This window comes from Acinonyx jubatus, chromosome A1 (assembly GCF_027475565.1).
Source record: "Acinonyx jubatus isolate Ajub_Pintada_27869175 chromosome A1, VMU_Ajub_asm_v1.0, whole genome shotgun sequence".
Lineage (NCBI taxonomy): Eukaryota > Metazoa > Chordata > Mammalia > Carnivora > Felidae > Acinonyx > Acinonyx jubatus.
This window is the reverse complement of record NC_069380.1, coordinates 156358447-156382123: the sequence shown is the minus strand read 5'-3', so window position 1 is coordinate 156382123 and position 23677 is coordinate 156358447. Positions and strand designations below refer to the sequence as shown.

Sequence of the window (23677 nt, the reverse complement as noted above, 5' to 3'; positions counted from 1 at the left end):
TAGTAAATTCACTGAGATTTTACTGTACTGCTAAGGCCAGAAGAAGACAACTTATATAAAGGCTCTGTATAGTCCAACTTACTTCCTAGAATAGTGGTTATCAAACTTTACAGGTGTACAAATTTATCTAGAGAGCTCATTAAGCCATAGATTTCTCATTGATTCTGACTAGGTACATCTGAGATAGAGCCTGGGAAATTTCCATTTTTAACTAAGCATCCCAGGTGACTTTGATGCAAATGCTCTCCAGACTACACAGCATGAAACACTGTCTTAGAGAATTCAAAGGGGGTGCAGCACATCCCAGACAAGGATTGGGAGACCCCTACTGCTATGGATTAGTCTGGAATTTCCCTATTGCCCTGCATTCTCTGTCTGAAGACCAATAACCTTTTCTTTAAAGTGCTTTAACAAATATCTGCAATTAGATTTCATCTAATTACTTAGATGGCAGTTACATTCTTCATTCCTTAGGAATCCATCGGCAATAAATGTTTAAGGTATCATTACTACTTAGTGGAACTACTTACTTTTTCCCAAATGTGAACTAATTGGTTGGTCTGGTTTAAATAAAAAACCCACAATCTATGCTCTTCTGTATACATATATATCTTTGTATCTTCTTTTACATTATAACTTGCAATACTCTCATCTGGAAGACTATATAAACCTGGAATATGTGTTTTTGCACCAACGTGTCTGACCTTGTAAGAGAAATCCTATAGTTTTTCTGATATATTGAATTAATAATCTGCATACCGGGAAAGTACAATGCTTGTCACCAACAACTGCATTTCATGTTTTCTATTTGAATAACTTTTTAAATTTTTTTTTAACTTTTTATTTTTGAGAGATAGTGTGTGAGTGGGGGAGGGGCACAGAGAGAGGGAGACACAGAATCTGAAGCAGAACCCAGGCTCTGAGCCATCAGCACTGAGCCCGACACAGGGCTCGAACCCACGGAACCGTGAGATCATAACCTGAGTCGAAGTGGGATGCTTAACTGACTGAGCCACCCAGGTGACCCTATGTGAATAGCTTTTAACTTAAAAATGTCAGCTACCCAATGTTTCTCAACAGGGTACTATTGGCATTTGGGCTGACAATTCTATTTTGGGGGGCTGGCAATTCTTAAGTGAGCAGGACTGTCTTGCTCCCAGTGAATGCTAAAGCATCACCAAAAGCACTTTCACGCATTTTAAAATACCCTTTCATTGGTTGCTAACTCCCCTGGTTAAGAACAAATGAGACACCCTATTTTTATGGAAAGCTGTAATTGCTCAGTCCCATTATTTCCAATTTCTAATGGTACTTTGCAATATCTCGTAGGACATACGGACTTCTGAGCTAGTCCATATACATGGACATTGGAGATCTGGACAGAGGCCATGCACAATCCTACTGTTCACAAGGTGATGTTGTTGGACTAGTGCTCTCCTGCCTATACTAGGCAATAATAAATTATTAGAAAGCGGCCATAATAGGTTTCAGAACAAGAACAGATCAGTAAATCTGTATAGGAACAGAATAGTAATAGTTACTGCTACATTTAGTGAAAATTACTATGTTCTAGACAAGAGCTGAGCACCACATAATGTGATGATAATGTAGCAATGAGGTCGATCCTCATTTATTATGCCCATTTTACAGATTAAAAAAGTAAGAGCCTGACCTCTTAACTACCATGCTGTATAGTTTCTCAGGACATATTTAACAGGTCTCTATAAAATATTTTCCAAAAAATGAGTTTCAGGCATGAAAAGTTATCACACAGTAAAGTCTCAATTGGTTACACTGTCTCATTTAGGTATATATTTTTTTGTTCTTAGAATGCTAGCTCGTTCCTATATTGTGAGCCACTTAAAGACAGGATCCACCTATCTGGACCCCCATAGCATCTACCACGGTTACTTCTACATAGTAAGTGCTCAATAAATATTTATTGAATTGAAAAATAAGATTGATTTTATCAAATAGAAAAGATCAACAGGAACCCTTCTTTGGCCAATTCAGAGAACAATCAAGGAACTAAATTAACCACTCATACTATAATCAACTCTTCTCGTGCACTAGGAATCTTTTTTTAAAGCATGTGAACTGAACCACAGCTAACATTTATACTTAGATGTGCTGCTTCATAAACACTGCCAATGTCGTTTGCAAAACTCACTTGTTTATAATAGACATCAAGGGTCCTTGCTACACACGGATTCCCACTCCACCCTCATTGCTATTGGCCGCTTACCCTTTGCTCCATCAGTCAGCAGATGCAGCCTTTCCGACTTCAGCATGATTTTGCTAAATGTCACTACTTCATTTTAATTCTATACTGTCTCCCGGAACCCCAATTATCACTCCCTCCCCACCACATTCCCAGTAACAATCATCCTTTTAAATACTAAAAACTCAGTGTGCAAAAGTTGAAGTCAGTGCCCACAAACATCAGGAAGAGGCACTTGATATTTATTTACTAGAAAATAGTTTCCCCCTTTGGACAGCGAATGCCACTCCTTATTGACCTTCCCTGCAATGCAGAGGCTTTTGCTCCACAAAACATCTCAGCAGAAACTTTCCAGAGCTGCTGATGGAGCATTCTGGTTCTTCTGCTGTATAGGTGGGCTCCTACAAGACTAGTCAGAGAACCCAAGGTCTTGCCCCTTAAGCAAGTTTCCTAAACCCTCTGCCTCGTTTTCTCAAGCTGTAAAATAGGAATAAAGAATTAGCCTCTCCCCATTTCTAACTGAGGAACACTAGGACCCTAACAGTACATAAGAGATTGTTAAATCTCTGTGAAAACACCTTGCATTCTTTAAAGTCAGACACAAAGTACCCCTCAGTGATGTTATCTGACCACAGTCTCAGGTTGTGTTCAAGGAAATAGAGAACTAAAACATGTTACAACACATGCCACACCACACCCAGAATGTATCAGGTACATGGAAAGGTTATACAGAGTGAGCTCATTCTCTAAAACGGAGGTCAGCACCGTAAGTGAGGGCAGGGCTGAGGGGGGAGGGGGGAGGGGGGACCTAACCATAGAAATAAAAATGCCAAACTAAATTAACATAGCTGCTGCTTTTCTTCTTTGCATTTTTTTCCCCCGGGTCACACAAATCCCTGGTTTTGTAACCCAACCGCGCGTCCGGTCACCAGACACATTCCCTGCTGAAGAGACAGCAACGGTGTTACCTACAGGGAGGGAGGGGTGCCCAAATAACACAATTTAACTTAGAGCCCATGTGGAAAGAAACGCATCTTTAGGGTCAAAAGACGGTAGGAGCGCGGGTCCAAACCACGGAAGCCAGCGGCAGGGTGCTAGTGTGGGGTCGCGCAGGGCCGGGAGCTCGCCTGGGAAGCAGACGCGCGGCCTTGGAGGCCAGCGGCCGAAATCAGTACTCACTCTGCGTCCGACCCCCCCGGGCCCAGAGACTTCAGCTGGGTTTTCAGGACGTTTGCATTCCAGGCTGGGCTCGGCCCCCGCGGTTTCTGCTGTGAGCCTCGGCCCACAGGCAGGCACGGGGTGGGGCGGGGCGAGGTGGGGCGGGCCCGGGACGCGACGCACGCTGCTCCCCGCCCTCCTCCCCCGGTGGCACCGCCCCTGAGCTCCGGGCAGCTCAGCGGAGGAACGCGCCCGCCCCGCCCACCTGTCTTGAGTAGGCATCCGGGAAGCCGGCTGCGTTAATAACGCCCAGGGTGATGCAGGCCACGCGCGGGGTGCACAGTCCCTGCTGATGGCAGAGATCTACCGCTCCCAGGCGTCACCCTGTGACTCCACCAAAATAAGCGAGCGAGCGAAGTGGGGTGCTCTCGCAAATACACGCTCCAAATATCTTTTTAAACTAGAAAGCAAATTACTGATGACCATCACCAGGGATTCGTAATACATTTCAAATAGTATAATGGATATTTTAAAAAGCAGTGTAACAGAATCAGAATTCTACTAAATTATCGTCCATTATTATACTTAAAAATATCAAAATAATAAGAAAAATGGATTTTAAGCCAATGAATAAAATAAGTCATGGGTCCGTATTACTATGAATGGAATGAATGAATGAATGGAAAGGAAATGCTCTTTATTATAAAAGAATGGCAAGTAATAAATACAGAACGAATGATGGTGTTAATAGAAGAGTTATGAAATTTTAAAAGAAATACGGAAAGCCAACTTTTTTCAAAGTCACAAATCAGTCACCATAAAGACTCTGGACACTGAACTTGGGGTGTGACTGGAGGAGGAGAGGGTGGTCAGTGGTTGGAGAACAGAAACCTCAGGCTGGATACTGACAGCTGAGCAGTGACTCAACGGTGCATCCAGCCAAGGCAGAGGTGACTGCCAGCTGGCATGAAAAAGGCAGAGAGGTCATCTGCACAGCTTTATACCCACACCAAGAAGCCAGAGCAGGTGAGGTTCCTGACTTCCTCTGCAAGGTGTCCCTCACAGCCACCTTATTGATTTTCATTTTTCACTTACTTCTGTTAACTAAAGCTGGTGAAGTAAGCACCCTTCCAACTCTATTTTTTTTATTTTATTTATTTATTTTGAGAGAAAGAGAGAGAACAAGTGGGGGAGGAGCAGAGAGGGAGGGAGAGAGAGAATCCTGAGCAGGCAGGCTCTGCACTGTCATCACTAAAACTGACATGGGGCTAAGACTCACAAACCGTGAGATCATGACCTGAGCCAAAATCAAGAGTCAGTCACTTAACCGACTGAGCCACCCAAGGTGCCCCCAACTCTAATATTTTATAATTCCCTCAACAGAAGACCCTGTCCTTAAAATTATTCCCAATGAAAATACAGCTTAAAAATTCCTTTTTTTTACTATTAGTAATTTCTTTCCTTTAAAAAATTTTTAAACAAAACCTCAGCTCATCTAGGTTTCACTAACATTCATTTCCTCCTATGACAAAAACAGCACAGGATGACTTATTTGGGCCACACCCCAAAAGGGATGCATCCTGGGTAACATAGCCCCAGGGTTAGCACATCTCCCTCAACGGAGGTGAGGGATCCTGTACGACTGAAGAATGCAGATAAGTAATTACATGTTATGAGATAAATTTTTCAGAGAGTCTTATACTACAGTACGTACAGAAAGTGGCTCCTTTTCTTAGAAATGAAGAGGGACATTATTTCCTGATGTGCTTTGGCTGCCCCAATCCCTGAGATTCATCCTTTCTCCCAGTGTGGTCCTCAGATCCTTTGCATCTGAAACATCTGGGGGTAAGTATTAACTAAATAAAATCCTGGGCCTCACCCTACCCCTTTGAATCAGAATTCTTGACTGGGAACCTGAGAATCTGTATTTAAACCAGATTCTCCAAGCAATGTTTATGTAATCTAAGGTACAGGCAGTCTAAACTGTCCACAATCAGAACAATTCAGCGTCCTCGCTACTCAAAGTGTGGTTGCCAGACCAGCAGCAGCAGCAACTAGGAGCTTGTTAGAAAAACAGAATTTCAGCCTCACTGCAGACTTCTTGAATCACAATCTCATTTCAATAAAAAACCCACTGATTCAATATGAATATTACAATATGACAATTACTCCTCTGAATCTTGTTTTCCAAATAGTTACTTGTGCATTGCCTATAATATTTGTAATTGGCTATAGTATATTTACTTAATATTTAAAAAAATAGATTTACTTTTTTAACCTTTAGCCTGTCTTAATCAAAACTATCCTTGGGATCATGAGTTTGAAGTGCTAGTTTATCTTGAAGCACATTAAAATACATGCATAACTATTAAAATAAACATGTTTGCCTACTTATTAACACACAGAGTCATCTCCCAAACTACATATGGTCCAAGGATACTGTGGGGTGAGGCTGACACTGAATGCCAGAATACACATAGTTTTTCCAGCCTCTCACTAATCTTATGGATGAGAAAATTAGCGGCTGAGAAGAGGGATATTTAATGCCAACACAGCTATTTATGGCAAAACCAGAAGCAAAATCACAAAAGAATTCTTTGTGGGTGCTTATTCCTTCACAAATCTCTCCTGTAGCTGGAGGAAATGTTGTTTGTATCGTCATTTGACTGTTTGTTTTAGAGAGAGAGAGACAGAGAGCAGGGGAGAGGGGCAGAGAGAGAGAATATCCCAAGCAGGCTCCATGCACAGTTGTAGAGCTGGATGCAGGGCTCGATCCCACAACCTTGGGATTGTGATGTGAGCCAAAAACAAGAGTCGGGTGCTGAACTGACTGAGCCACCCAGGAGCCCCTTTTATGTTTTTTTTTTCTCCCTCTAATATAGCTGAGCAACATATCATGGTTCAGTTAATTCTCCTGTTTTCCTTTCTGTACTAGATGTTTGTCAGTTGGCAGCTGGCCACACCTTTGAAAACCCTCACTATGTATTTATAAATTTCCCACCTACCTACTCAATATGCATCTTCCCAAAGCAGAATCCAGAGCACTCACATCCCCAGGGTCCCTTGTAGCAGAGTTGAGGCACATGACTTACGCTGGTCAATTACATATGCCATAAAAGAATGAGGCTAGAAGTGAACAATGTGAAGAGACCACTGCCTACCAAGAAATCTGTGTATGACAAGGCCTATTAGTCTTCAAGATTGGCAGTGGCAGAGTTTCTGGCATCTGGTCCTAAATGCAATAGGTGCTGAGCTGTGGTGGTAGCACAGGAAGCACCCAAGATGAGCCTGGGCATGGTTCTTGGCTGTGAAGATTTAGATTCCTTCTGCTGGAGTCCTTGGGATCTCTACGAGCTACCCGCCAATCCTTAAGAAATCCCTTTTTTGGTTTGAAATAGAGTGGAGTCCAGTTGGAACTAATAACCTCAGCCAATATATCTTCTTAATAGCTGTAGTCTACTACAGACACATTCCTTTTTTTTTCATTTTTAATGTTCATTTATTTTTGAGAGAGAGACAGAGTGTGAGCAGGGGAGGGGCAGAGAGAGAAGGAGAGAGACACACACAGAATCCAAAGCAGGCTCCAGGCTCTGAGCTGTCAGCACAGAGCTGGATCGGGACTCATACTCATGAACCATGAGATCATGACCTGAGTGGAAGTCAGACACTTAACCGACTGAGCCACCCAGGTGATCCTACTGCAGACACATTCCTAAAGCAAGTTTCTTCACCTGAACAAGGACATGGTTACTATCCATGCTGCCTGAGAACTCGTCCAGCAATAGTTGCATGACTGATTACAAATCACAACTATTTTCATACTGGCGTTACTAAGAGCATAAATAATTTCTGCAACTTCATTAGTCCTCATTATTAATTTACCAAAAATCGAATTTTAAGTGCTAAACTTCTTACAATAATTATTTGGAGTTAGAAAGGTCTATGTCATTTAAGTGCTTTGGATCTTCCAAGCACAGAACTGCATGGCAGTGATATTATTTGTGTACATAATTACTCATTTTGTAAGAACCCTCGTAAAATAGTTCTGCAATACATGGTATCCATTCTAGATCACACAGCTTATGATTAGTTTCAGATTAAATATTTAACTTTTAAGATGGGCTATAAAGTTTTCTTTATAATGGTGAAATTATCACTTATTTTAACTTTCAAGTTCAGTACATCAAGAATCAAGAAAACCAAAACTAATTCTCCCTGCCAATTATATCTACTATTTTGTCATCTCATCTGTCAGGGTAATACTATGTTGCCTGTGTGTGTTATTATAATTAATTTATAATAAAAGGCTTCAAGTGATCACAAATGCTATTATGCCAGCTTTTCTAAATGATACATGGGAATGACCTTTTTTTTAAAAAAAGTGATGATGCGGCTGAGTTAAAGCCCTTTCAGTTGGGCATCAAAGCAGAAGTGATTTATATATATATATATATATATATATATATATATATATATATAATCTTCCAATAATCTATAAATGTTAAATATATGAGAAAGAAAGGAGTGAAGAATAAAACTCTGGGGAAAACTAATATTCAGGAAACTGCTGAAGCAAAGCAAGTCAGGAAAGTGCAACAGGAGAGAGGACAAAGAGGACAATGTCTTAGAAGCTAAGGAAAGAATGTCAAGTTTGACATTAAATAAACACTAAATATGTGGCTAAAATGCCTCCACCTCCCAGCTACACTCCCTCCCTCAACTTTCTGAGACACAGCAGGGTTTGGGGAAGATGCCAAAATTCTTTACAGAATTCTGAATGAGTGACTAGGTGTGCATTTCCACAATCTACTAAACACCTCCCCACCAAGAGTTTAGATAATCCCAAATTTTAGAAACCATCTCCACTTGATCCACCAAATCTCATAGGGGTGGGGTTTTCTACCGAGGCTTCTCATGTGTGGAGGCATAATTTAAGCAGAAGTTAAATAAAGGTTGCAATTCTATAAAAGACAGGACATATATGGCAAATCTTTATATATATATAAAGATATATACCTATATATCTTTATATATATAAAGATCTTTATATATATATAAAGATCTTTATATATATTTATATATATAAAGATCTTTATATATATATATAAAGATCTTTATATATATAAATATATGTATATTTTTTAATATATATATATATTTAAGTGTTTGTTTATTTTGAGAGAGTGAGAGCAAGCAGGGGAGGGGCAGAGACCGAGGGAGAGAGAATCCCAAACAGAGAGAGAGGGACAATCTGCACACTCACAACTCGCAGCCAAACAAGGTGGTTGATCTCACCGAGGGTGAGATCATGACTTGAGCCAAAATCGAGAGTCAGACGCTTAACGTACCCAGCTTCCCAGGTGCCAGTGGCACATCTTTTTTAGTTTTAGACATTCAAACAAGAGTGTGAGGCTAACAGGAGTAGTCACAGCTGACATACATTTTCCCCAGTACCTACGAAATGCCAGGCTGAGGGCTATGTGTTTTAAATATTTTATTATATTGAGGCCTCTTGGCAGATCTGTCCAAAGAAGTCCTATCCCCATTTTATACATGAAGAAACTGAAGCTCACTGGAGATAGGTAAACTTGCTAAGAGTAAGTGGCAAAGAGGCAACTTGGGTTTGTTTTGCTGTGCAGAAGTCCTCTTACCCATAGTTAGCACTGAGGCTGTGCTCCTGAATCTGTTCAACTCTGTGGCCAGCTTCTTCTCATTTCTCAGCTGGATTTTGTTTTGGGCACCTTTTAAGGGCCTGGAGAGCAGCTGGGGCTCCAAAAAGCATTTAAAACATTAACTCTTAACCAAGCCAAGTAACCTATATGAGAAAGTATGCAGACCTCCATAGAAAAGAGACTAGTTTTAAAGGAAAAATGCTTATTTAAAATAGTTGTGTAGGGGCACCTGGGTGGCTCAGGAGGTTGAGTGTCTGACTTTTGATTTAGGCTTTAGGTCATGATCCCATGGTCGTGGGATGGAGCCCTGTGTGAGGCTCCATCCTGAGCATGAAGCCTGCTTGGGTTTCTCCCTCTCCCTCTCCCACTGCCCCTCCCTCTCAAAATAAATATATAAACATTTAAAAATAAATAAATAGTGGCGGCTGGGTGGCTCAGTTGGTTAAGCGTCCAACTTCGGCCTAGGTCATGATCTCGCAGTTTGTGGGTTCAAGCCCTGCCATCAGGCTCTGTGCTGACAGTTCAGAGCCTGGAGCCTGCTTCTGATTCTGTGTCCCCTCTCTGTCTCTCAAAAATAAACATTCAAAATAATTTTTTAAAAAAATAAGTAGTTGTATAGATAGCCCTGAAATAATGTTTTTGATGATCTCAGACATACTGGAAGATCACAAGTTGAAATGGGCTGAACAAAACTATTTAAATGTTGAAAACTACTAACTAAAATTGTAGTTTTTTGTCTTTAAATGTGTTGTTTCAGTGATTTTTATAAGTTGCAAAGCTCTCAAGTGCTATATTACCAAAGAATGCTCCATTAGAGCTTCTGACGTCCAGTGGTGTCGAGGACCTTGTCTGAACAGAAGCCTGGGTTTGAACCCTTGTTCTATCCTACTGGCTTTGAAATCTTATCAAGGATGCTTAACCTCTCTGGGCCCTGACTCCCTCAGGTATAAAGGAATAATAATTACAACATTAATAAAAGAATACATGAGGTATTTACACAGAGCATTTAGCAGAGAGCCTAGTGTGGCTAATGCTCATCAAGACAATCTGAATTATTTTCTGAAGAAGTGAAAGTGCTGTATTTATACTTACATTATGTGTAAAAGTCCAATATTATCTATAGATATTATGATAAGAATATTTACTGAACACTTATTATATGCCAAGAAAAATTGTAGAATCAATGATTTTACTAGGTTTTAAATTGTTCAAACCATTATTAAGAAATTACATTCTCCTCCCCACCCCCAGCATAGAAAGGATACTTTGTTCAAAACTTACCATGATATACAAGTACTATTTGCCTTCTCTACAGACTCCACCCACTAATGATAGACCTGTTGTAGAGCAGGAGTCTTTTCATGCTCAGGAAATGACTGACCTTGGTGGCCGGGGCTGTTCCACCAGCATGGGTTCTGGAAGGCTGACTGCTCCCAAGGCTTGTTGCTTTTTTCTTAAAAATAAGAAAGTATATATTTTAGTTTCACTGGGGTAAACCATCCTAACAATGTAGACAAGTTAAATTTTCATATCAATACAAATATTTTCTTAAGCAAACTTCAGACTAATATACTAAGCACACAAAAATTAATGTTTTTAAACATTAATGTTTAATGTTTTTAAATTGTTCATCTTTGTCTGAAGACTATATAAACACTGAAAAGGAAGAGGAAGCTGAATAAATCCCAATTATTCAATAGTCAATGATTCTGGAGAACTACAACGATCCTCATGGGAAGTTGCCATTTCCACCATGAAGCACTTCTGGAAACAACTTCACTTGCTGTGGAGTGGGTGGCTTTCTCTCTTACAGCACTATAGACAGTGCATGCTAGCACAACCTCTACAGAGGGTGATTTAGCAATAAGTCGCAAAGACAGAATTCTACTTCTAAAAGTTTATCTTAGGGAAGTAAGAAGAGAAAGCAAAAGCCTTTTTTTCTTCAAAGATATTCACAGTATTATTAGATCAAAAAGCTGAAAGCAATATAGGTAATAATAATGAATATTTATTGAGTACTTACCATGTGCCAGGCAATTATTCCATTAGAATAATAGAATTATAGATAAAAATAGAGTAATAATACTTCAGTAAGAGTATCTATTTAGAGCATTACTGTAAGTGCTCTAAGTGTTTTAAGTACCATGTGTCATAACCTACTTAATTTTCACAGGAAACGGTATAATGCTGGTCCTATTTTTATTCTCATTTTCTGGGTAAGGAGACTGAGGAATGGGATGAACACATAACTCAGCGATGGTCACAGCTAGTCAGAAATAGGACGTCTGCTTCACACCCTGTTCTCTTACCTATCTGTACTGCCTCCCACAATAGAAGTCTGTTATAGACAGCTACAGGATGAAATATCATGCAGTTATTAAAAATCATGTTTAGAAGAACATTTCATTAAATGAAAACGTTATTCATATTTTTTATAAAGAAAAGTCAGCTTATAAAATAGTATGTACAGTATGATCACTGAAGTTCATATGAGGTTATTTTCTGATGGTGCAGTTAAGAGCAATTTTTTAAAATATTCTTCTTTGTGCTTTTTTGTATTTTCTTACAAAACTATACTATTTTAACTGAAAAAGAACATTAAATGGAGGGGAGAAAAAAGGAAAGGTAAAATACACAGCTTCTTTCTCAACAAGGCCTTGATATATCTCTTACGAATATCGGTATTTCAAAGAGGCAAGCTTGTAAACTATCCAGTTTTATAATGTCAAATCGATTATCCTCCAACATCTATAAAATGTGAATAATGTACTATAAGCATTGAATATAGGAAGGGCAATAATGCTGATACATAATATATTAAAAAGTTGTATGTCTATATGGTAAAAATTTTAAAAACATACAATTGAGGGGAGCTTGGGTGGCTCAGTTGGTTAAACATCCAACTCTTGATTTTGCTTCAGGTCATGGTCTCATGGTTGGTGAGTTCAAGCCCCACATCAGGCTCTGTGCTGGCAGCATGAAGCCTGCTTGGGATTCTCTCTCCCTCTCTCTCTGCCCTTCCCCTGCTCTCTCTCCCTCTCTCTCAAAATAAATAAGTAAATACATACATACATAATTGAAAGCAATGTGGTTTAACTTGTTAACATTTAGCAAGAGTCATACTGCTTACTTTTTTTTTTTTTAAATGCCTGTCACGGACTCTTGAGCTGAAGCCGCTTCTTCCTGCAGGTTAAATATTACCTTAGGAAGCAGAAAAGTCAAAACCTAGCTTGTTGTCCTCAAAGTATCATGTTTCTGAATCCACTGGCTGACCACACTCAAGCACTTCAGGAAAGTCACTGAGGCAACAGGGTGGACTTGTGTTCATGAAATGGTATCTGAGGGGCCTCACAGGCATTTGCAGGAGTCCCAGGCTCCCAGGCATGGCCTGCGGACTAAATAGTCTCTCCCAAGCACACATGCAGTACCATCGGCCAAGGGAAGAAAAGAATCTTAAACATGACAGAAATAAAAGAGGCTGCTAAAGAGCTAGTGTTGTGAGTGTGGTATGGGAGATGGTGAAAAGAGGGGATGGCCTCAATTTTATCCAGGTTGCAAGTCTCTTCAAAATATAAAGTGTATTAACAAATAGCTTCTGATGGCCATAGTGTATTCATGGATTCAGTGTAAGGTACCAGACCTAAGAAATAAAGACAAGAATACAGCAATGGGGTATTGGTTTTAATCCCATTACTCATTTCAACCTCCTCACTTCCCAGTGAGGAGACTGAAGCCCAGAAAGACCAGGCCACTGTCCTGTGGGCCATAGCTGCCCCGCACTCCAGCCATTAGCCTTTGGTCTCAACTATAATCAAGGAAGGTCATGTTCTAATCCTGCCCTAGCAACAGCTCCTATCCACTAAGTCAAAGCCCCCATCCATGCATGCCAGACCCTGCCTCATCTGTAAACGAATTCCACTTTAATGCGTCAGCGAGAATTTGCCCAAGAGAATTAAAAAAAACTTGGTTTTTGGCTGAGTTATAAAACTATTAAGTTAAAAAAAAAAACTATTTAAACTTGATATATTTGCTGATTTTTGTTTTCCCTTCATATGAACTCAAGATTTACTTTTTATTTTCATTTCTTAAATTCAATAACTTTTAACTCAAATGAGGATCTCTTGGCTTTCCTGTGGGTAGGACCTGTCACTCCAAAGCTTGCCTTACCTTCTGACCCTATATAACCTAATCTACAAAGGACTAAATCTAATATTTATTAAGCCCTTATATTAGTTTCTTAAAACACAATACAAAAGCTTAGAAATGTACACATAAACCAGATCAGACTCCTCATTCTCAGGTTAGTAACCAACATTTAATTACAGATGTTTTGGGCTGTATATAAGTCTTGGCAGTCTTTGTTCAATTGTGTCTGACTTCATGCATCCTTCATTCATTCACTCATTGGACAGGCATTTACTGAACCCTGGCTATGAGCCTGGTCCTATTCTAAGCAGTGGGGATGTAATGACCAATTAAGCAGAAAAAAAACTCCTGCTCTCATAGTGCTTACATTCCAGTAGGAGCAATCAGACTCTAAATAAGTCAACAAAAAACAAAATGATTTCAGTGAGTGATGCCTGCTGTAAACACAGTAAAATAGGGTAACGTAACAGCAAATGACTGGCTAAGAATTGTTCCAGATGGGATACACAAAGAAATGACATTTGATTGAGGTCTGACTACAAATAACCCAATCATGGAAATAAGGGATGTGGGAGAGGAGGCATTCTAGGTAGACAGAGTAGCATGTGCAAAGGCCCTAAGATAGGAATGGGCTTGGCAAGCTGGAGAAACTGAAAGAAGTTAGAGCAAATGAAGCATGGCAGGCACAGGCATATTTGGTATGAGATGAAATAGGATGTTGGATGAAGATACTTAAACTGAAGTGATAGAGATTTAGGATGACCCTAGAGTCAGGTATGTTTGAGATCATCGGTTTCTTCCAGCTTCAGCCTGCTTCCTGATCTTCTCTGGTAACCATCTAGCCCTCCTGAGTCCTCCCTTATCAGCTGAAAAGTTCTCAAAGTTCTCTGGCTTCACCTCACCCTGTGCTTAGTTTTGCAGGTATCTTCTTTACCCTTACTTTCTCATTACCTTACCATCAGCACTGGTCCTTAGAAATCACACTCTGGCCTGAACACCTCTCCCACCTGGTTAGGTCTGCATATTCACTAACTGGTGATAGGGCAGGATCTACCCTCAGACAGAACAGAATCCATCCACTCACAGAAAGCAGAAACTCTCTAAACAAGCTCTCTTGGCTATGACTCTGCATTTGTCCTAACATACAGAAATGCTCTAGTCTTTAAAAGATTAAGACATTAAATGAGGATGCCAATACTATAGTAATTCAGATTTTGAGTTAATTTTTTTTTTCATTTCTATAAACCCATAGACTAAAAGCCATCAGGCAGATTTCTCCTTGCCAACCAATCACACCCGTTGTAATAATTATGAGCACTTCTTTGTTTAACTTAAGTTTTATAGAAAGGAAACTGGCAGGAAGAGACTGCCCCTCATCCCTAACGTCAGGTCACAGGCCTGGCTGAGTCACTGGCCCCTTGCAGTCGAGCATGCTAGGCCCTCAGTCCTAATGATCAACAGGGACAGAAGTACGATACTCCGTGCCTTATTTTCCTCCACTAGACTCAAACTCCAGGACACCAAGTCTGGGGAATTAACAGAGAAAAGTGTGTGATCTCTCCTGCAGTCATGAACGCAGTCATGAGGCCCTGTTTCCATGGACTATGAATCCACACCGACTTTAAGCAGCCTCTCCTACCTCCAAAAGTCTGCCAGCCAGCCATGAGACCCATAAAAGAGGCATCCCATGCTTGAGCAGAGAAGTTCAGTGAAGAATACACAGATGAGAGCAATTCTATCTGCAGCTGCAAAAAGGTATGAAAAGAATGAATTACATACCTTTTTTTTGGTACGTCTGTGGTAATTCCCAATAAAAAATTTTATTGAATGAATCAGAACTCAAGTCTTAAAAACTGTTTTCAAAGTAACAATGAAGTTCTAAGAGCCAAGCAAAGAGCTGTTATGTCACAATCTCCTAAAATCTCAGGAAAGGCCCTGAGTGAAGCCTCATGTTGCCCTGAGACTTTAGTGACCACAAAGAAAGGTGCCACATTCCCTAGAATAAAGGCTCTATCTTTTGATATGTATGGCAAGAATCCTGGCTCCACCAAATGCCCATTGAGACTGTCGACAAATTCGTGAACATTTCTAAGCACTATTTTTCTCATCTGAAAAAAAGAATAACCATACCCATATCTAAGATGGAGATTGTGAGGATCAAAGGAGATGAAGAATGGTCTGAGGAGTGGCCCACAGGTTACAAATCCCTGCTCTAGAGAGACTCAAAGTTCTTGATCAAGTCGCGGTGGAATAGGCTGATCTCCTCAAGGCAATACCACTGGACCTGGTTTTAACTCAGTGGCTGCTGCAAATTTTCTGTCAGCTTTTATTACTTATACAATCAGAAAAAAAACATTTTTTTTCATTGGATAAAAAAAGTGGTTTTTTCTTAGGTCTAGCCATGATTCTAATAATGGACACGATTAAGTTATTTGGAAACACTTTGATCCTTTTCAGGTTTGCTTTTAAGCTTTGTTAGGTTGGACAAAAGCAGCCTTCAAAGTAGGACTAATTTTTCTTTTTTTCCAAACAGAGATGACACCCTTCTGAGAGCTCTACCCAGTGACTGACTGGTGGGAACACATTGTATTCCCAGGCCTGGGTGAGCTCTGGGGATTACATGGAAGTATAAATGTGATGCATCTAGCCCCCAGGCAGGCATACCAAGATTACTCAGTAAATGCTGGCTAAGAGGAGCCCGGACTACTTAACGGGGCTAATACTAAAAAGCCTCCTTCTTAAAAACAAAACAAACAAAAACAAAACAAACACACCTTTCCAGTAAATGAAGGAATTTCAGTTTGTAAGTTGGGCCACATCTCCTTTCAAGTATAAGTTTGTCTCCCTTTTATATTTATGAAGTTTGTACATAAGGAAATTTAGATTAAAAATGTAAGGAAATTTAGATTCCAAGGTGAGGAGTGTTCCTACTTTGAACAACTAAAAAACTGCCAGAGAATTAAATGAAACAGTGGTCCTCAGACTCTGGACACCAGGCAGCATGATGTTCCCTGTATGGGAAACAAGAGAGGTGAGCCCTAGGGCTGTTCCAGCTTTCTGTCTGGAGAGTTCCCAGGCTGCCTGAACGTGGAACGTGGAATGTGGAATGTGGAAAAGGAACCTAGGCAGAAACTATCAGTCTCTATGGGTTCAGGAGATAGAACTGGGAGCTCCACAGACCAAGGGGGCTCAAGAGGTTCACAGGGAGAGCACCAGAAAGAGAGCTGCAAGAGAGGGCCCCAGAGATCTGCATGCACGTGCATGCCATGTGGAAACCTGAAGTCTGGGTAAAGAACACACAGAAGGAGCAGAGGTATAATCCCTAGGGCTCGCACAGACCAGGAATAGAGTATGTCCCCAACAGTCAGAATCATTGGCAGAGTCTGCAGAAGGATAAATTAGTCCTCTTCTAAAGGCTGCTCTGGGCCAGCCAAACAGCTTAAAAGCAAACCTTAAGTTATTTCCAGGTAACTGAACTGTGTCCCAGAACACAGCTCAACAAACAAGCACCCAACAGGATGAAATTCACATCTATTTGGCATCTGATAAAAAATTACACGGCATGCATAGAAGCAGAAAAATACAACTTTATTTTCCATGGGTAGGAAAATATAATGTTCAAAAAGCATAGTATCTTGATTGCAGTGCTGGCTACCCAAATCCATACATGTAATAAAGTGGTATAGAACTTACATACACATGTTCCAATGTCAATTTCCTACTTTTGATATTATACTATAATTACGTAAGATGTAACCAGTGGGAAAACTGTATGAAGGGTACAGGGGACCTCTCATACTATCTTCACAACTTCCTGAGAATCTATTTCAAAATAAAAAGCTTTTTAAAAGTAAGTTAAGGAGAGACATGAAAAGTATTTTCTTAAAAGCCACCCAAATCAAACTTCTGAAGATATAAAATACAATGTCTGAAATGAAAAATATACCGGGATTAATAACTGATGAGATATCACAAAAGAAACAACTAGTGAACATGGACACATAGCAATAGAAACTACCCAAAACGAAACAGTGAGTAAAGACTAGAGGCTAGGGAAGAGAGGATCAGTGAGCTGTGGGACAACTTCAAGCAGCTAATATGTGTATAACTGCAGCCTCCAAAGAAGAGAAGAGAGATGGAGACAAACCAAAATATATGAAGAGATAATGACCAAATCATTTACAAATGTGATGAACCCACCAATCCATGAAGCTTAACAAATCCAAGTAAGAATGATGAATAAATAGGGTATGAACAAAGGGGCAAGTTGGTTTTTAGATGCCCATCCCTCAAACACTTCCAGTGATGACAAAATCTACATGTGGGGCAAGAGTTCTGTCCCAGCTGACATGATGTCTTTCTCTTCCAGGGAGTTGGTTAGAGTTCCTGCAGCCACAAAACCAGTGATTCTCTTCTCCATCCAAAGAGAAAGAAAATGGAGATAGCCTACCTTTCTACCAAACTAATAGCAAATATTCTTTGGGGAGCCCTTAAGAGTACAGCCTTTAAGAGTCAGACATTATAGGTCACAAAATTTTTGAGCACACAGATATACAAGAACTTTTGCATTAAACGAGTATTGAAATCCTCAAAGGTTCAATGTGGCTGCTGGCATGCTCAAATAATTTCTCAAGATATTTGTGAAACTCTTTGTTGAACTTTTTTCAGAAACTGCAACACATTATTTGATTATCCTTGGATGCAAAACAAATTTATGCTCTCAAAGGAGATTTAAGTTTTTGAACCTACCAAAAACTAATCAGATTCATATATGGTAAATATGAGAAAGCTACTGAACTGGATTAACAAATGATTTTAGTGAAAAAAAAATATTGATGGAAAGATGAAATGCTTTTGTGTTCTGAATGTAAAAGTAGAATTAATATCAATATTATTTGAACAATGGAAAGTAGCTTAACTATATAAATTTTCAGGTTACCACTGGATTTCATTTTATTGATAGGAAGTCACCATTTTCTTTCCTTTTCCATACCTCTTACATACAGATGCTTCTTTTTTTAAATAATTTTTTTAATGTTCATTTATTTTTAAGAGAGAGAGAGAGAGACAGACCATGAGCAGGGGAGGGGCAGAGAGAGAGGGAGGCACGAATCTGAAGCAGGCTTCAGGCTCCTAGCTGTCAGCACAGAGCCCAATGCGGGGCTCAAACTCATGATACGTGAGATCATGACCTGAGCTGAAGTCAGATACGTAACCAACTGAGCCACCCAGGTGCCCCCAGATGCTTCTTAAAAATAGTATAAGAGGGGAGGTGGGTAGGGGCATGGGTGACATAGATAAAGGGATTAAGAGTACACTTATTGTGATGATCAATGAATAATGTATAAAATTATTGAATCATATTGTACACCTGAAACATAAGACACTGTACATTAATTATACTTCAATAAAAAAAATAAGTACAGAAAATCTATGGTCAGAGATTAATTTATAGTTTTTCTTTTCTTAGCATTTTTCAATCAGTGCATTTTTAGATCAATGGTTTCTTAAGACTTTATGAAATGTAGTAGTTTTCAGGATAAAAACTCTCATTAAAATATATGTTTTGACATATTTGTTAACAAATCAGTTCCATTACTCAATAGTTACCCTATAAAATGACAAGAAATATTGTGTTTCCACATGAAAACACATGCTTTTTTTTTTAACGTTTATTTCTGAGACAGAGAGAGGCAGAGCATGAGTGGGGGAGGGGCAGAGAGAGAGGGGGGACACAGAATCCAAAGCAGGCTCCAGGCTCTGAGCTGTCAGCACAGAGCTGGACGTAGGGTTCAAACTCCTAGACCGTGAGATCATGACCTGAGCCGAAGTTGGACGCTCAACCGACTGAGCCACCCAGGCGCCCCAAAAACACATGCTTTATCAGAAAATAGTATCTAGAAAATAATTGTCTTTCAAAAGGGTAGGCCTATCCCCCAACAGTACCAATTATAAAGCTTGACCCTTATCTACAAATGATCCTTTATACCATGGTTGTAAATAGTCTACAAATAAATACAAGTTGCCTTTATTACCAAAAGAAGTATAAATGTATGCTACCACAAATGCGACGTAATACATAGGATATATTAGCCCCTGGGAAACAGTGATAAATAAGTCATAATGAATAAATCTTACCATTAACTCATTGCATAGAAATTCACTTACTGAGGGAAATGCCTCATGCACAATGGTCTTAATAACACAGACTATGGTAGCTGCACTTCATTGAGTGTGTTTATTTTCTAACCACTCAGTACCTACTCATCATCACCAAGCCAACTCAAGTCTTTCTAGTCCTGGGTGGCTGTCTTGCTAAGCAGCCCCAATGCTAGCCTTTTCCTGACTCTGTCTGCTGTGACCCAGCTTTCCTCCATGTTGCATTTCTGACCCCATGGAGAGAGAATGCACTTTCTTCATTTCAGGCTCAAGGAAATAGGAATGATTTAATCTTCCTTTTTTAATTTATTTTTTTAGTAAAGTATACTTGACACACAACGTTACATTAGTTTCACGTGTGCAACATAGTGATTCAACAACTCCAAGTGTTATTTGTGCTCATCACAAGTGCAACTACCATCTGTCATACACACTACTACAATATCATTGGCTATATTCCCTATGCTGTGCCTTTTATTCCTGTGGAATGATTTAATCTTACTTTATAAACTTCTTGAATGAAAAGAGGGTACAACACAAGGAGGAAAGAAGGAAAGATTTACAAAAATTGACAACAGTAGTAAGAAAGTCTATGGTGTTAGCCTTAGAATTCTTCTTCTTTTTATTTTTTTAAAACCTTTTATTAAGTTTTGAGAGACAGAGCGTGTACAGGGGAGGGACAGAGAGAAAGGGAGACACAGAATCTGAAGCAGGCTCCAGGCTCCGAGCTGTGAGCTCAGAGCCCGATGTGGGGCTCCAGCTCACAAACGGTGAGATCATGACCTGAGCCAAAGTTGGGTGCTTAAATGACTGAGCCATCCAGGTGCCCCAAATAGACAGAATTCTTAAAATAGGTAATTTTATGAATATTATCAAGATAGTAGTTAAAAGCCCTGACTCTGTAAACTGAGTCAATTCTGGACTTCACTACCAAATACCTGTATAACCTTGGACAAGTTATTTAATCAAGCTTTCCCTCAATTTCCTCACCAGGAGAATGAGATTATTATAAGAGGGGTGCATGTATGTGGGTGTGTACAATGCCTATATTTGTGTTAGCTATTATTATCAAATGCTCTCTAGTTCTCAACTACCCTTACCAATCTTCTCTTGTCAAAATACTTCTCACTAAGGTGTTAATAATTGATATATTATCTCTCCTAGGAATACTCAGAATTTAAAAGAGGATCCAGGAGAAAGCAATGTTTAACTCAAAGGTTAAGTAAGTTGCTAATGGTGGAATTACAGACAACAAGCTAACTGGGAATTATTATTGGATGGTACCTCCTAAATATATCTACTCAACAAGATTGCCCCTTCAGGGCTGGGGATGGCGTGTACCTCTAAATGTCCTTAAATTGTATGTCACATTTTGGGAGTATGTTTTGTACACACATATGTATGTATTTTTCAGAGGAAAAGATCAGTTTTCATCAGATTCCATAGGGACTATGAACTGAAAATAATTATGAATCCTTGCCCTTTAAGCTACCTAATTCTCTGTCCATATGTAAGAGACACACTTCTAGTCAAACATGCACATTTGCTTGTCCCTGTACATAAACACACACACACACACACACACACACACACACACACACACACAGAGGAGTAGCAGCTGCTGGATCTCTAAGGGGTTCTAAAGAAAAAAGGCTCACATCTAAAATACTTCTCTCTTTAATGTGTAAGCAGACATATGCACAGATTTAGTTCTGATCACTGTTAAAAACACTTTCATTATTCTTTTATAACCTGATGATCTTTATTCTTTTCCTTCTGATTAAAAAAATACATTTAGAATAAAAAGTAGAAAAAAGAAATGTAAATTACTCAAATTCCTGTCAATCAAGACAGCTACTTTCAGTTATTTTTCTATTCTTGTGTAAATAAAAAAATATTCACAATGTTATAAATACAGTATATAAGTGAAATTGTAATTCCTTCATCTTTTTTTTTTTAACCTAACATAAACACTTTTCTCCACTAAATGTTCTTTGAAACATGGTGTTCAAGATACCTCAGTTACTACATCTGTGTGGTAACTTCACCAATTCATTACTGCTGTATGTTTGTTTCTCTCCCAGTTTGTCATTATTATAAATACAGTGATGAAGATCCTTGTGCCATCATGTACACCTCTGATAATGCACTTGAAACAAATTCTCAGACTGAGAATTTCTAGATAAAAAAGGATGAATTGTTTTTCTTATTCAAGGCTCTCAGTTATTTTCCATTTTAAAACACCATTTATGTTTTTGTTAAAGGAAGAGTTTAATCATATAGATTTACAATTTCATAATTTTGAAGTTTTCAAATATTTGAAGAAAATTTATATAAGAAGTCAAAATCAAGCCTCCTTCTTAAAATACACACACAGACACCCCTAACATATGCTAATTTAGAAAGACAAAATAGGGGCACCTGGGTGGCGCAGTCGGTTAAGCGTCCAACTCCAGCCAGGTCACGATCTCGCGGTCTGTGAGTTCGAGCCCCGCGTCAGGCTCTGGGCTGATGGCTCAGAGCCTGGAGCCTGTTTCCCATTCTGTGTCTCCCTGTCTCTCTGCCCCTCCCCCGTTCATGCTCTGTCTCTCTCCGTCCCAAAAATAAATAAACGTTGAAAAAAAAAAAATAGAAAGACAAAATCAACAATGTATCATCATTGCTAAAGCTAGAAATATTTTATTCCATCACTTTTTGAACATTACCATAGCAAAGAATTTCCTCCTTTTAACCACTGGGTGTCCCCTGAACTATGTTTTTAGCATTCAGGCCGATACCACCACACCTAACATGTATCTCTGCAAACTCTTGTCCCTATAGCTGGTCCTAAGAATCTTCATTATCTTCTAAATGCACTATTTTAAAATCCATTAGTCATTCAGCTTCCTATTTAGCTTTCATTATTCAGTGGAATAGATGCTTGGTTTCAGATTTTCCAGAGTCTACCCATCTTTTAAGAAAGCACAAAAAAAGCCAGTCACAAAATTACATTCAATGAAGCAATGGTTAACCCAAGTACTAAATGAAACCAAAATTGGAATGTGAATATAAAAGTACTTGATCAATTTCCTATAAAAGAAATGTTTTTTCTTCAAAGTTGCATCTGCAGATTTCAGAGTGCTGTATCTCTGGAATGTACTTAAGTCCAAAAATTCTGCTCTTGAGCTCCAATTAGACTATGTAGGAATGGACTGACTTGATTTACAAAAGAAAAAATCCAGAGATGCTAACCTTAATGTAAATAACCAACCAAAAAGCCTGATGTCCTAATGATTAAGATAAACATATGTTTAGAATTCCCTCCCGAGTTCTTTCCAAATATTGTCTTTGTTACTTGATACTACTCAATTAACAAGTGAATCTATTTACCTATAAACAACTGGCAAACAATCCAAGAAATCTGTAACATGTGATGCATCTAGGCCACACTTAACTCTTTTGGTATAAGTGAACACTGATTTCAACTTTTTTTGCTTTACTGATGTTCATTACATAAATCCATGTACATTGAAGAGTCATCAGTGCAGAATCTCCACTTACTCAGCACCCTCCCAAGCATAAAAGAGACAGCTCCAAAGAGCACCAACAATATCCCCATCTCCAATCCAGGGTCTTTCCACAGCCCCCATAATTCTGCAATTACCAGCCTAGACCCTTTTTCCAGTCTCCCCATTAATGACACTGCAACACCCAGGTCCCCCTACCTATTAATTGCTTTTTCTTTGACCTGTTCACTGATTTCTCCTTCTTACCCACCCCGCCCCCCCCTCCCACAGGCATTTATCAACATCTGCTTTTGGTTTCTCTCCTCTTTCTCTGGACACTCTTTTCTTCAATGATTTCAAACAAGAATTTTGGCACTGAGGGTTAGAAAGGAAGATAAAATGGGAACTTGAGCAATTTCAAAGGATATATTTTGAAACAGTTTATGATGAAGAAGACTGAACTAATATGTAATCCAAAGGAATCATTAAACAAAGAGGAAAAGAAAGAAGGAATAGCTCCCTAGACAAGGTCCTACGAAAATTAGAGAAAAACACGGTTAGTACTTGCTCCAACCAAAGGCACCCACGTGATTCAATGACTCTTAGAAACTTCAGCACTCTTAATGTGCTTCAGTCACGCTATAGCCAGAACATGACAGAGAACAGTAGGTACAAGGGCCAGGATGGAAAGATTATCTACAAAGAAAGAAAGAAAGAAAGAAAGAAAGAGAGGGAGGGAGGGAGGGAGGGAGGAAAGAAGGAAGGAAGGAAGGAAGGAAGGAAGGAAGGAAGGAAGGAAGGAAGGAAGGAAGGAAGGAAGGAAAGAAGGAAGGAAG

The 23677-nt window shown here is 39.4% G+C and overlaps 1 protein-coding gene across 22 annotated transcripts in view; it reads right to left on the bottom strand.

Moving 5' to 3' along the window:
* CAST (calpastatin) overlaps positions 1–23677 on the bottom strand; it is a 107933-nt gene that overhangs the window by 64485 nt on the left and 19771 nt on the right. For 10 of the 22 annotated variants that reach the window (XM_027037455.2, XM_027037472.2, XM_027037463.2 and 7 more), the window contains exon 1: positions 3401–3549. Coding sequence is in view for 8 of the 22 variants with exons in the window: in XM_027037551.2 (XP_026893352.1) it covers positions 10433–10504 (72 nt within the window). In the remaining 14 variants the exon portion in view is untranslated. Of the gene's footprint in view, positions 1–3400; positions 3551–10432; positions 10505–23677 lie in introns of those variants that run through there. The other 12 variants (XM_027037551.2, XM_027037483.2, XM_027037522.2 and 9 more) reach the window with 3 other exon arrangements.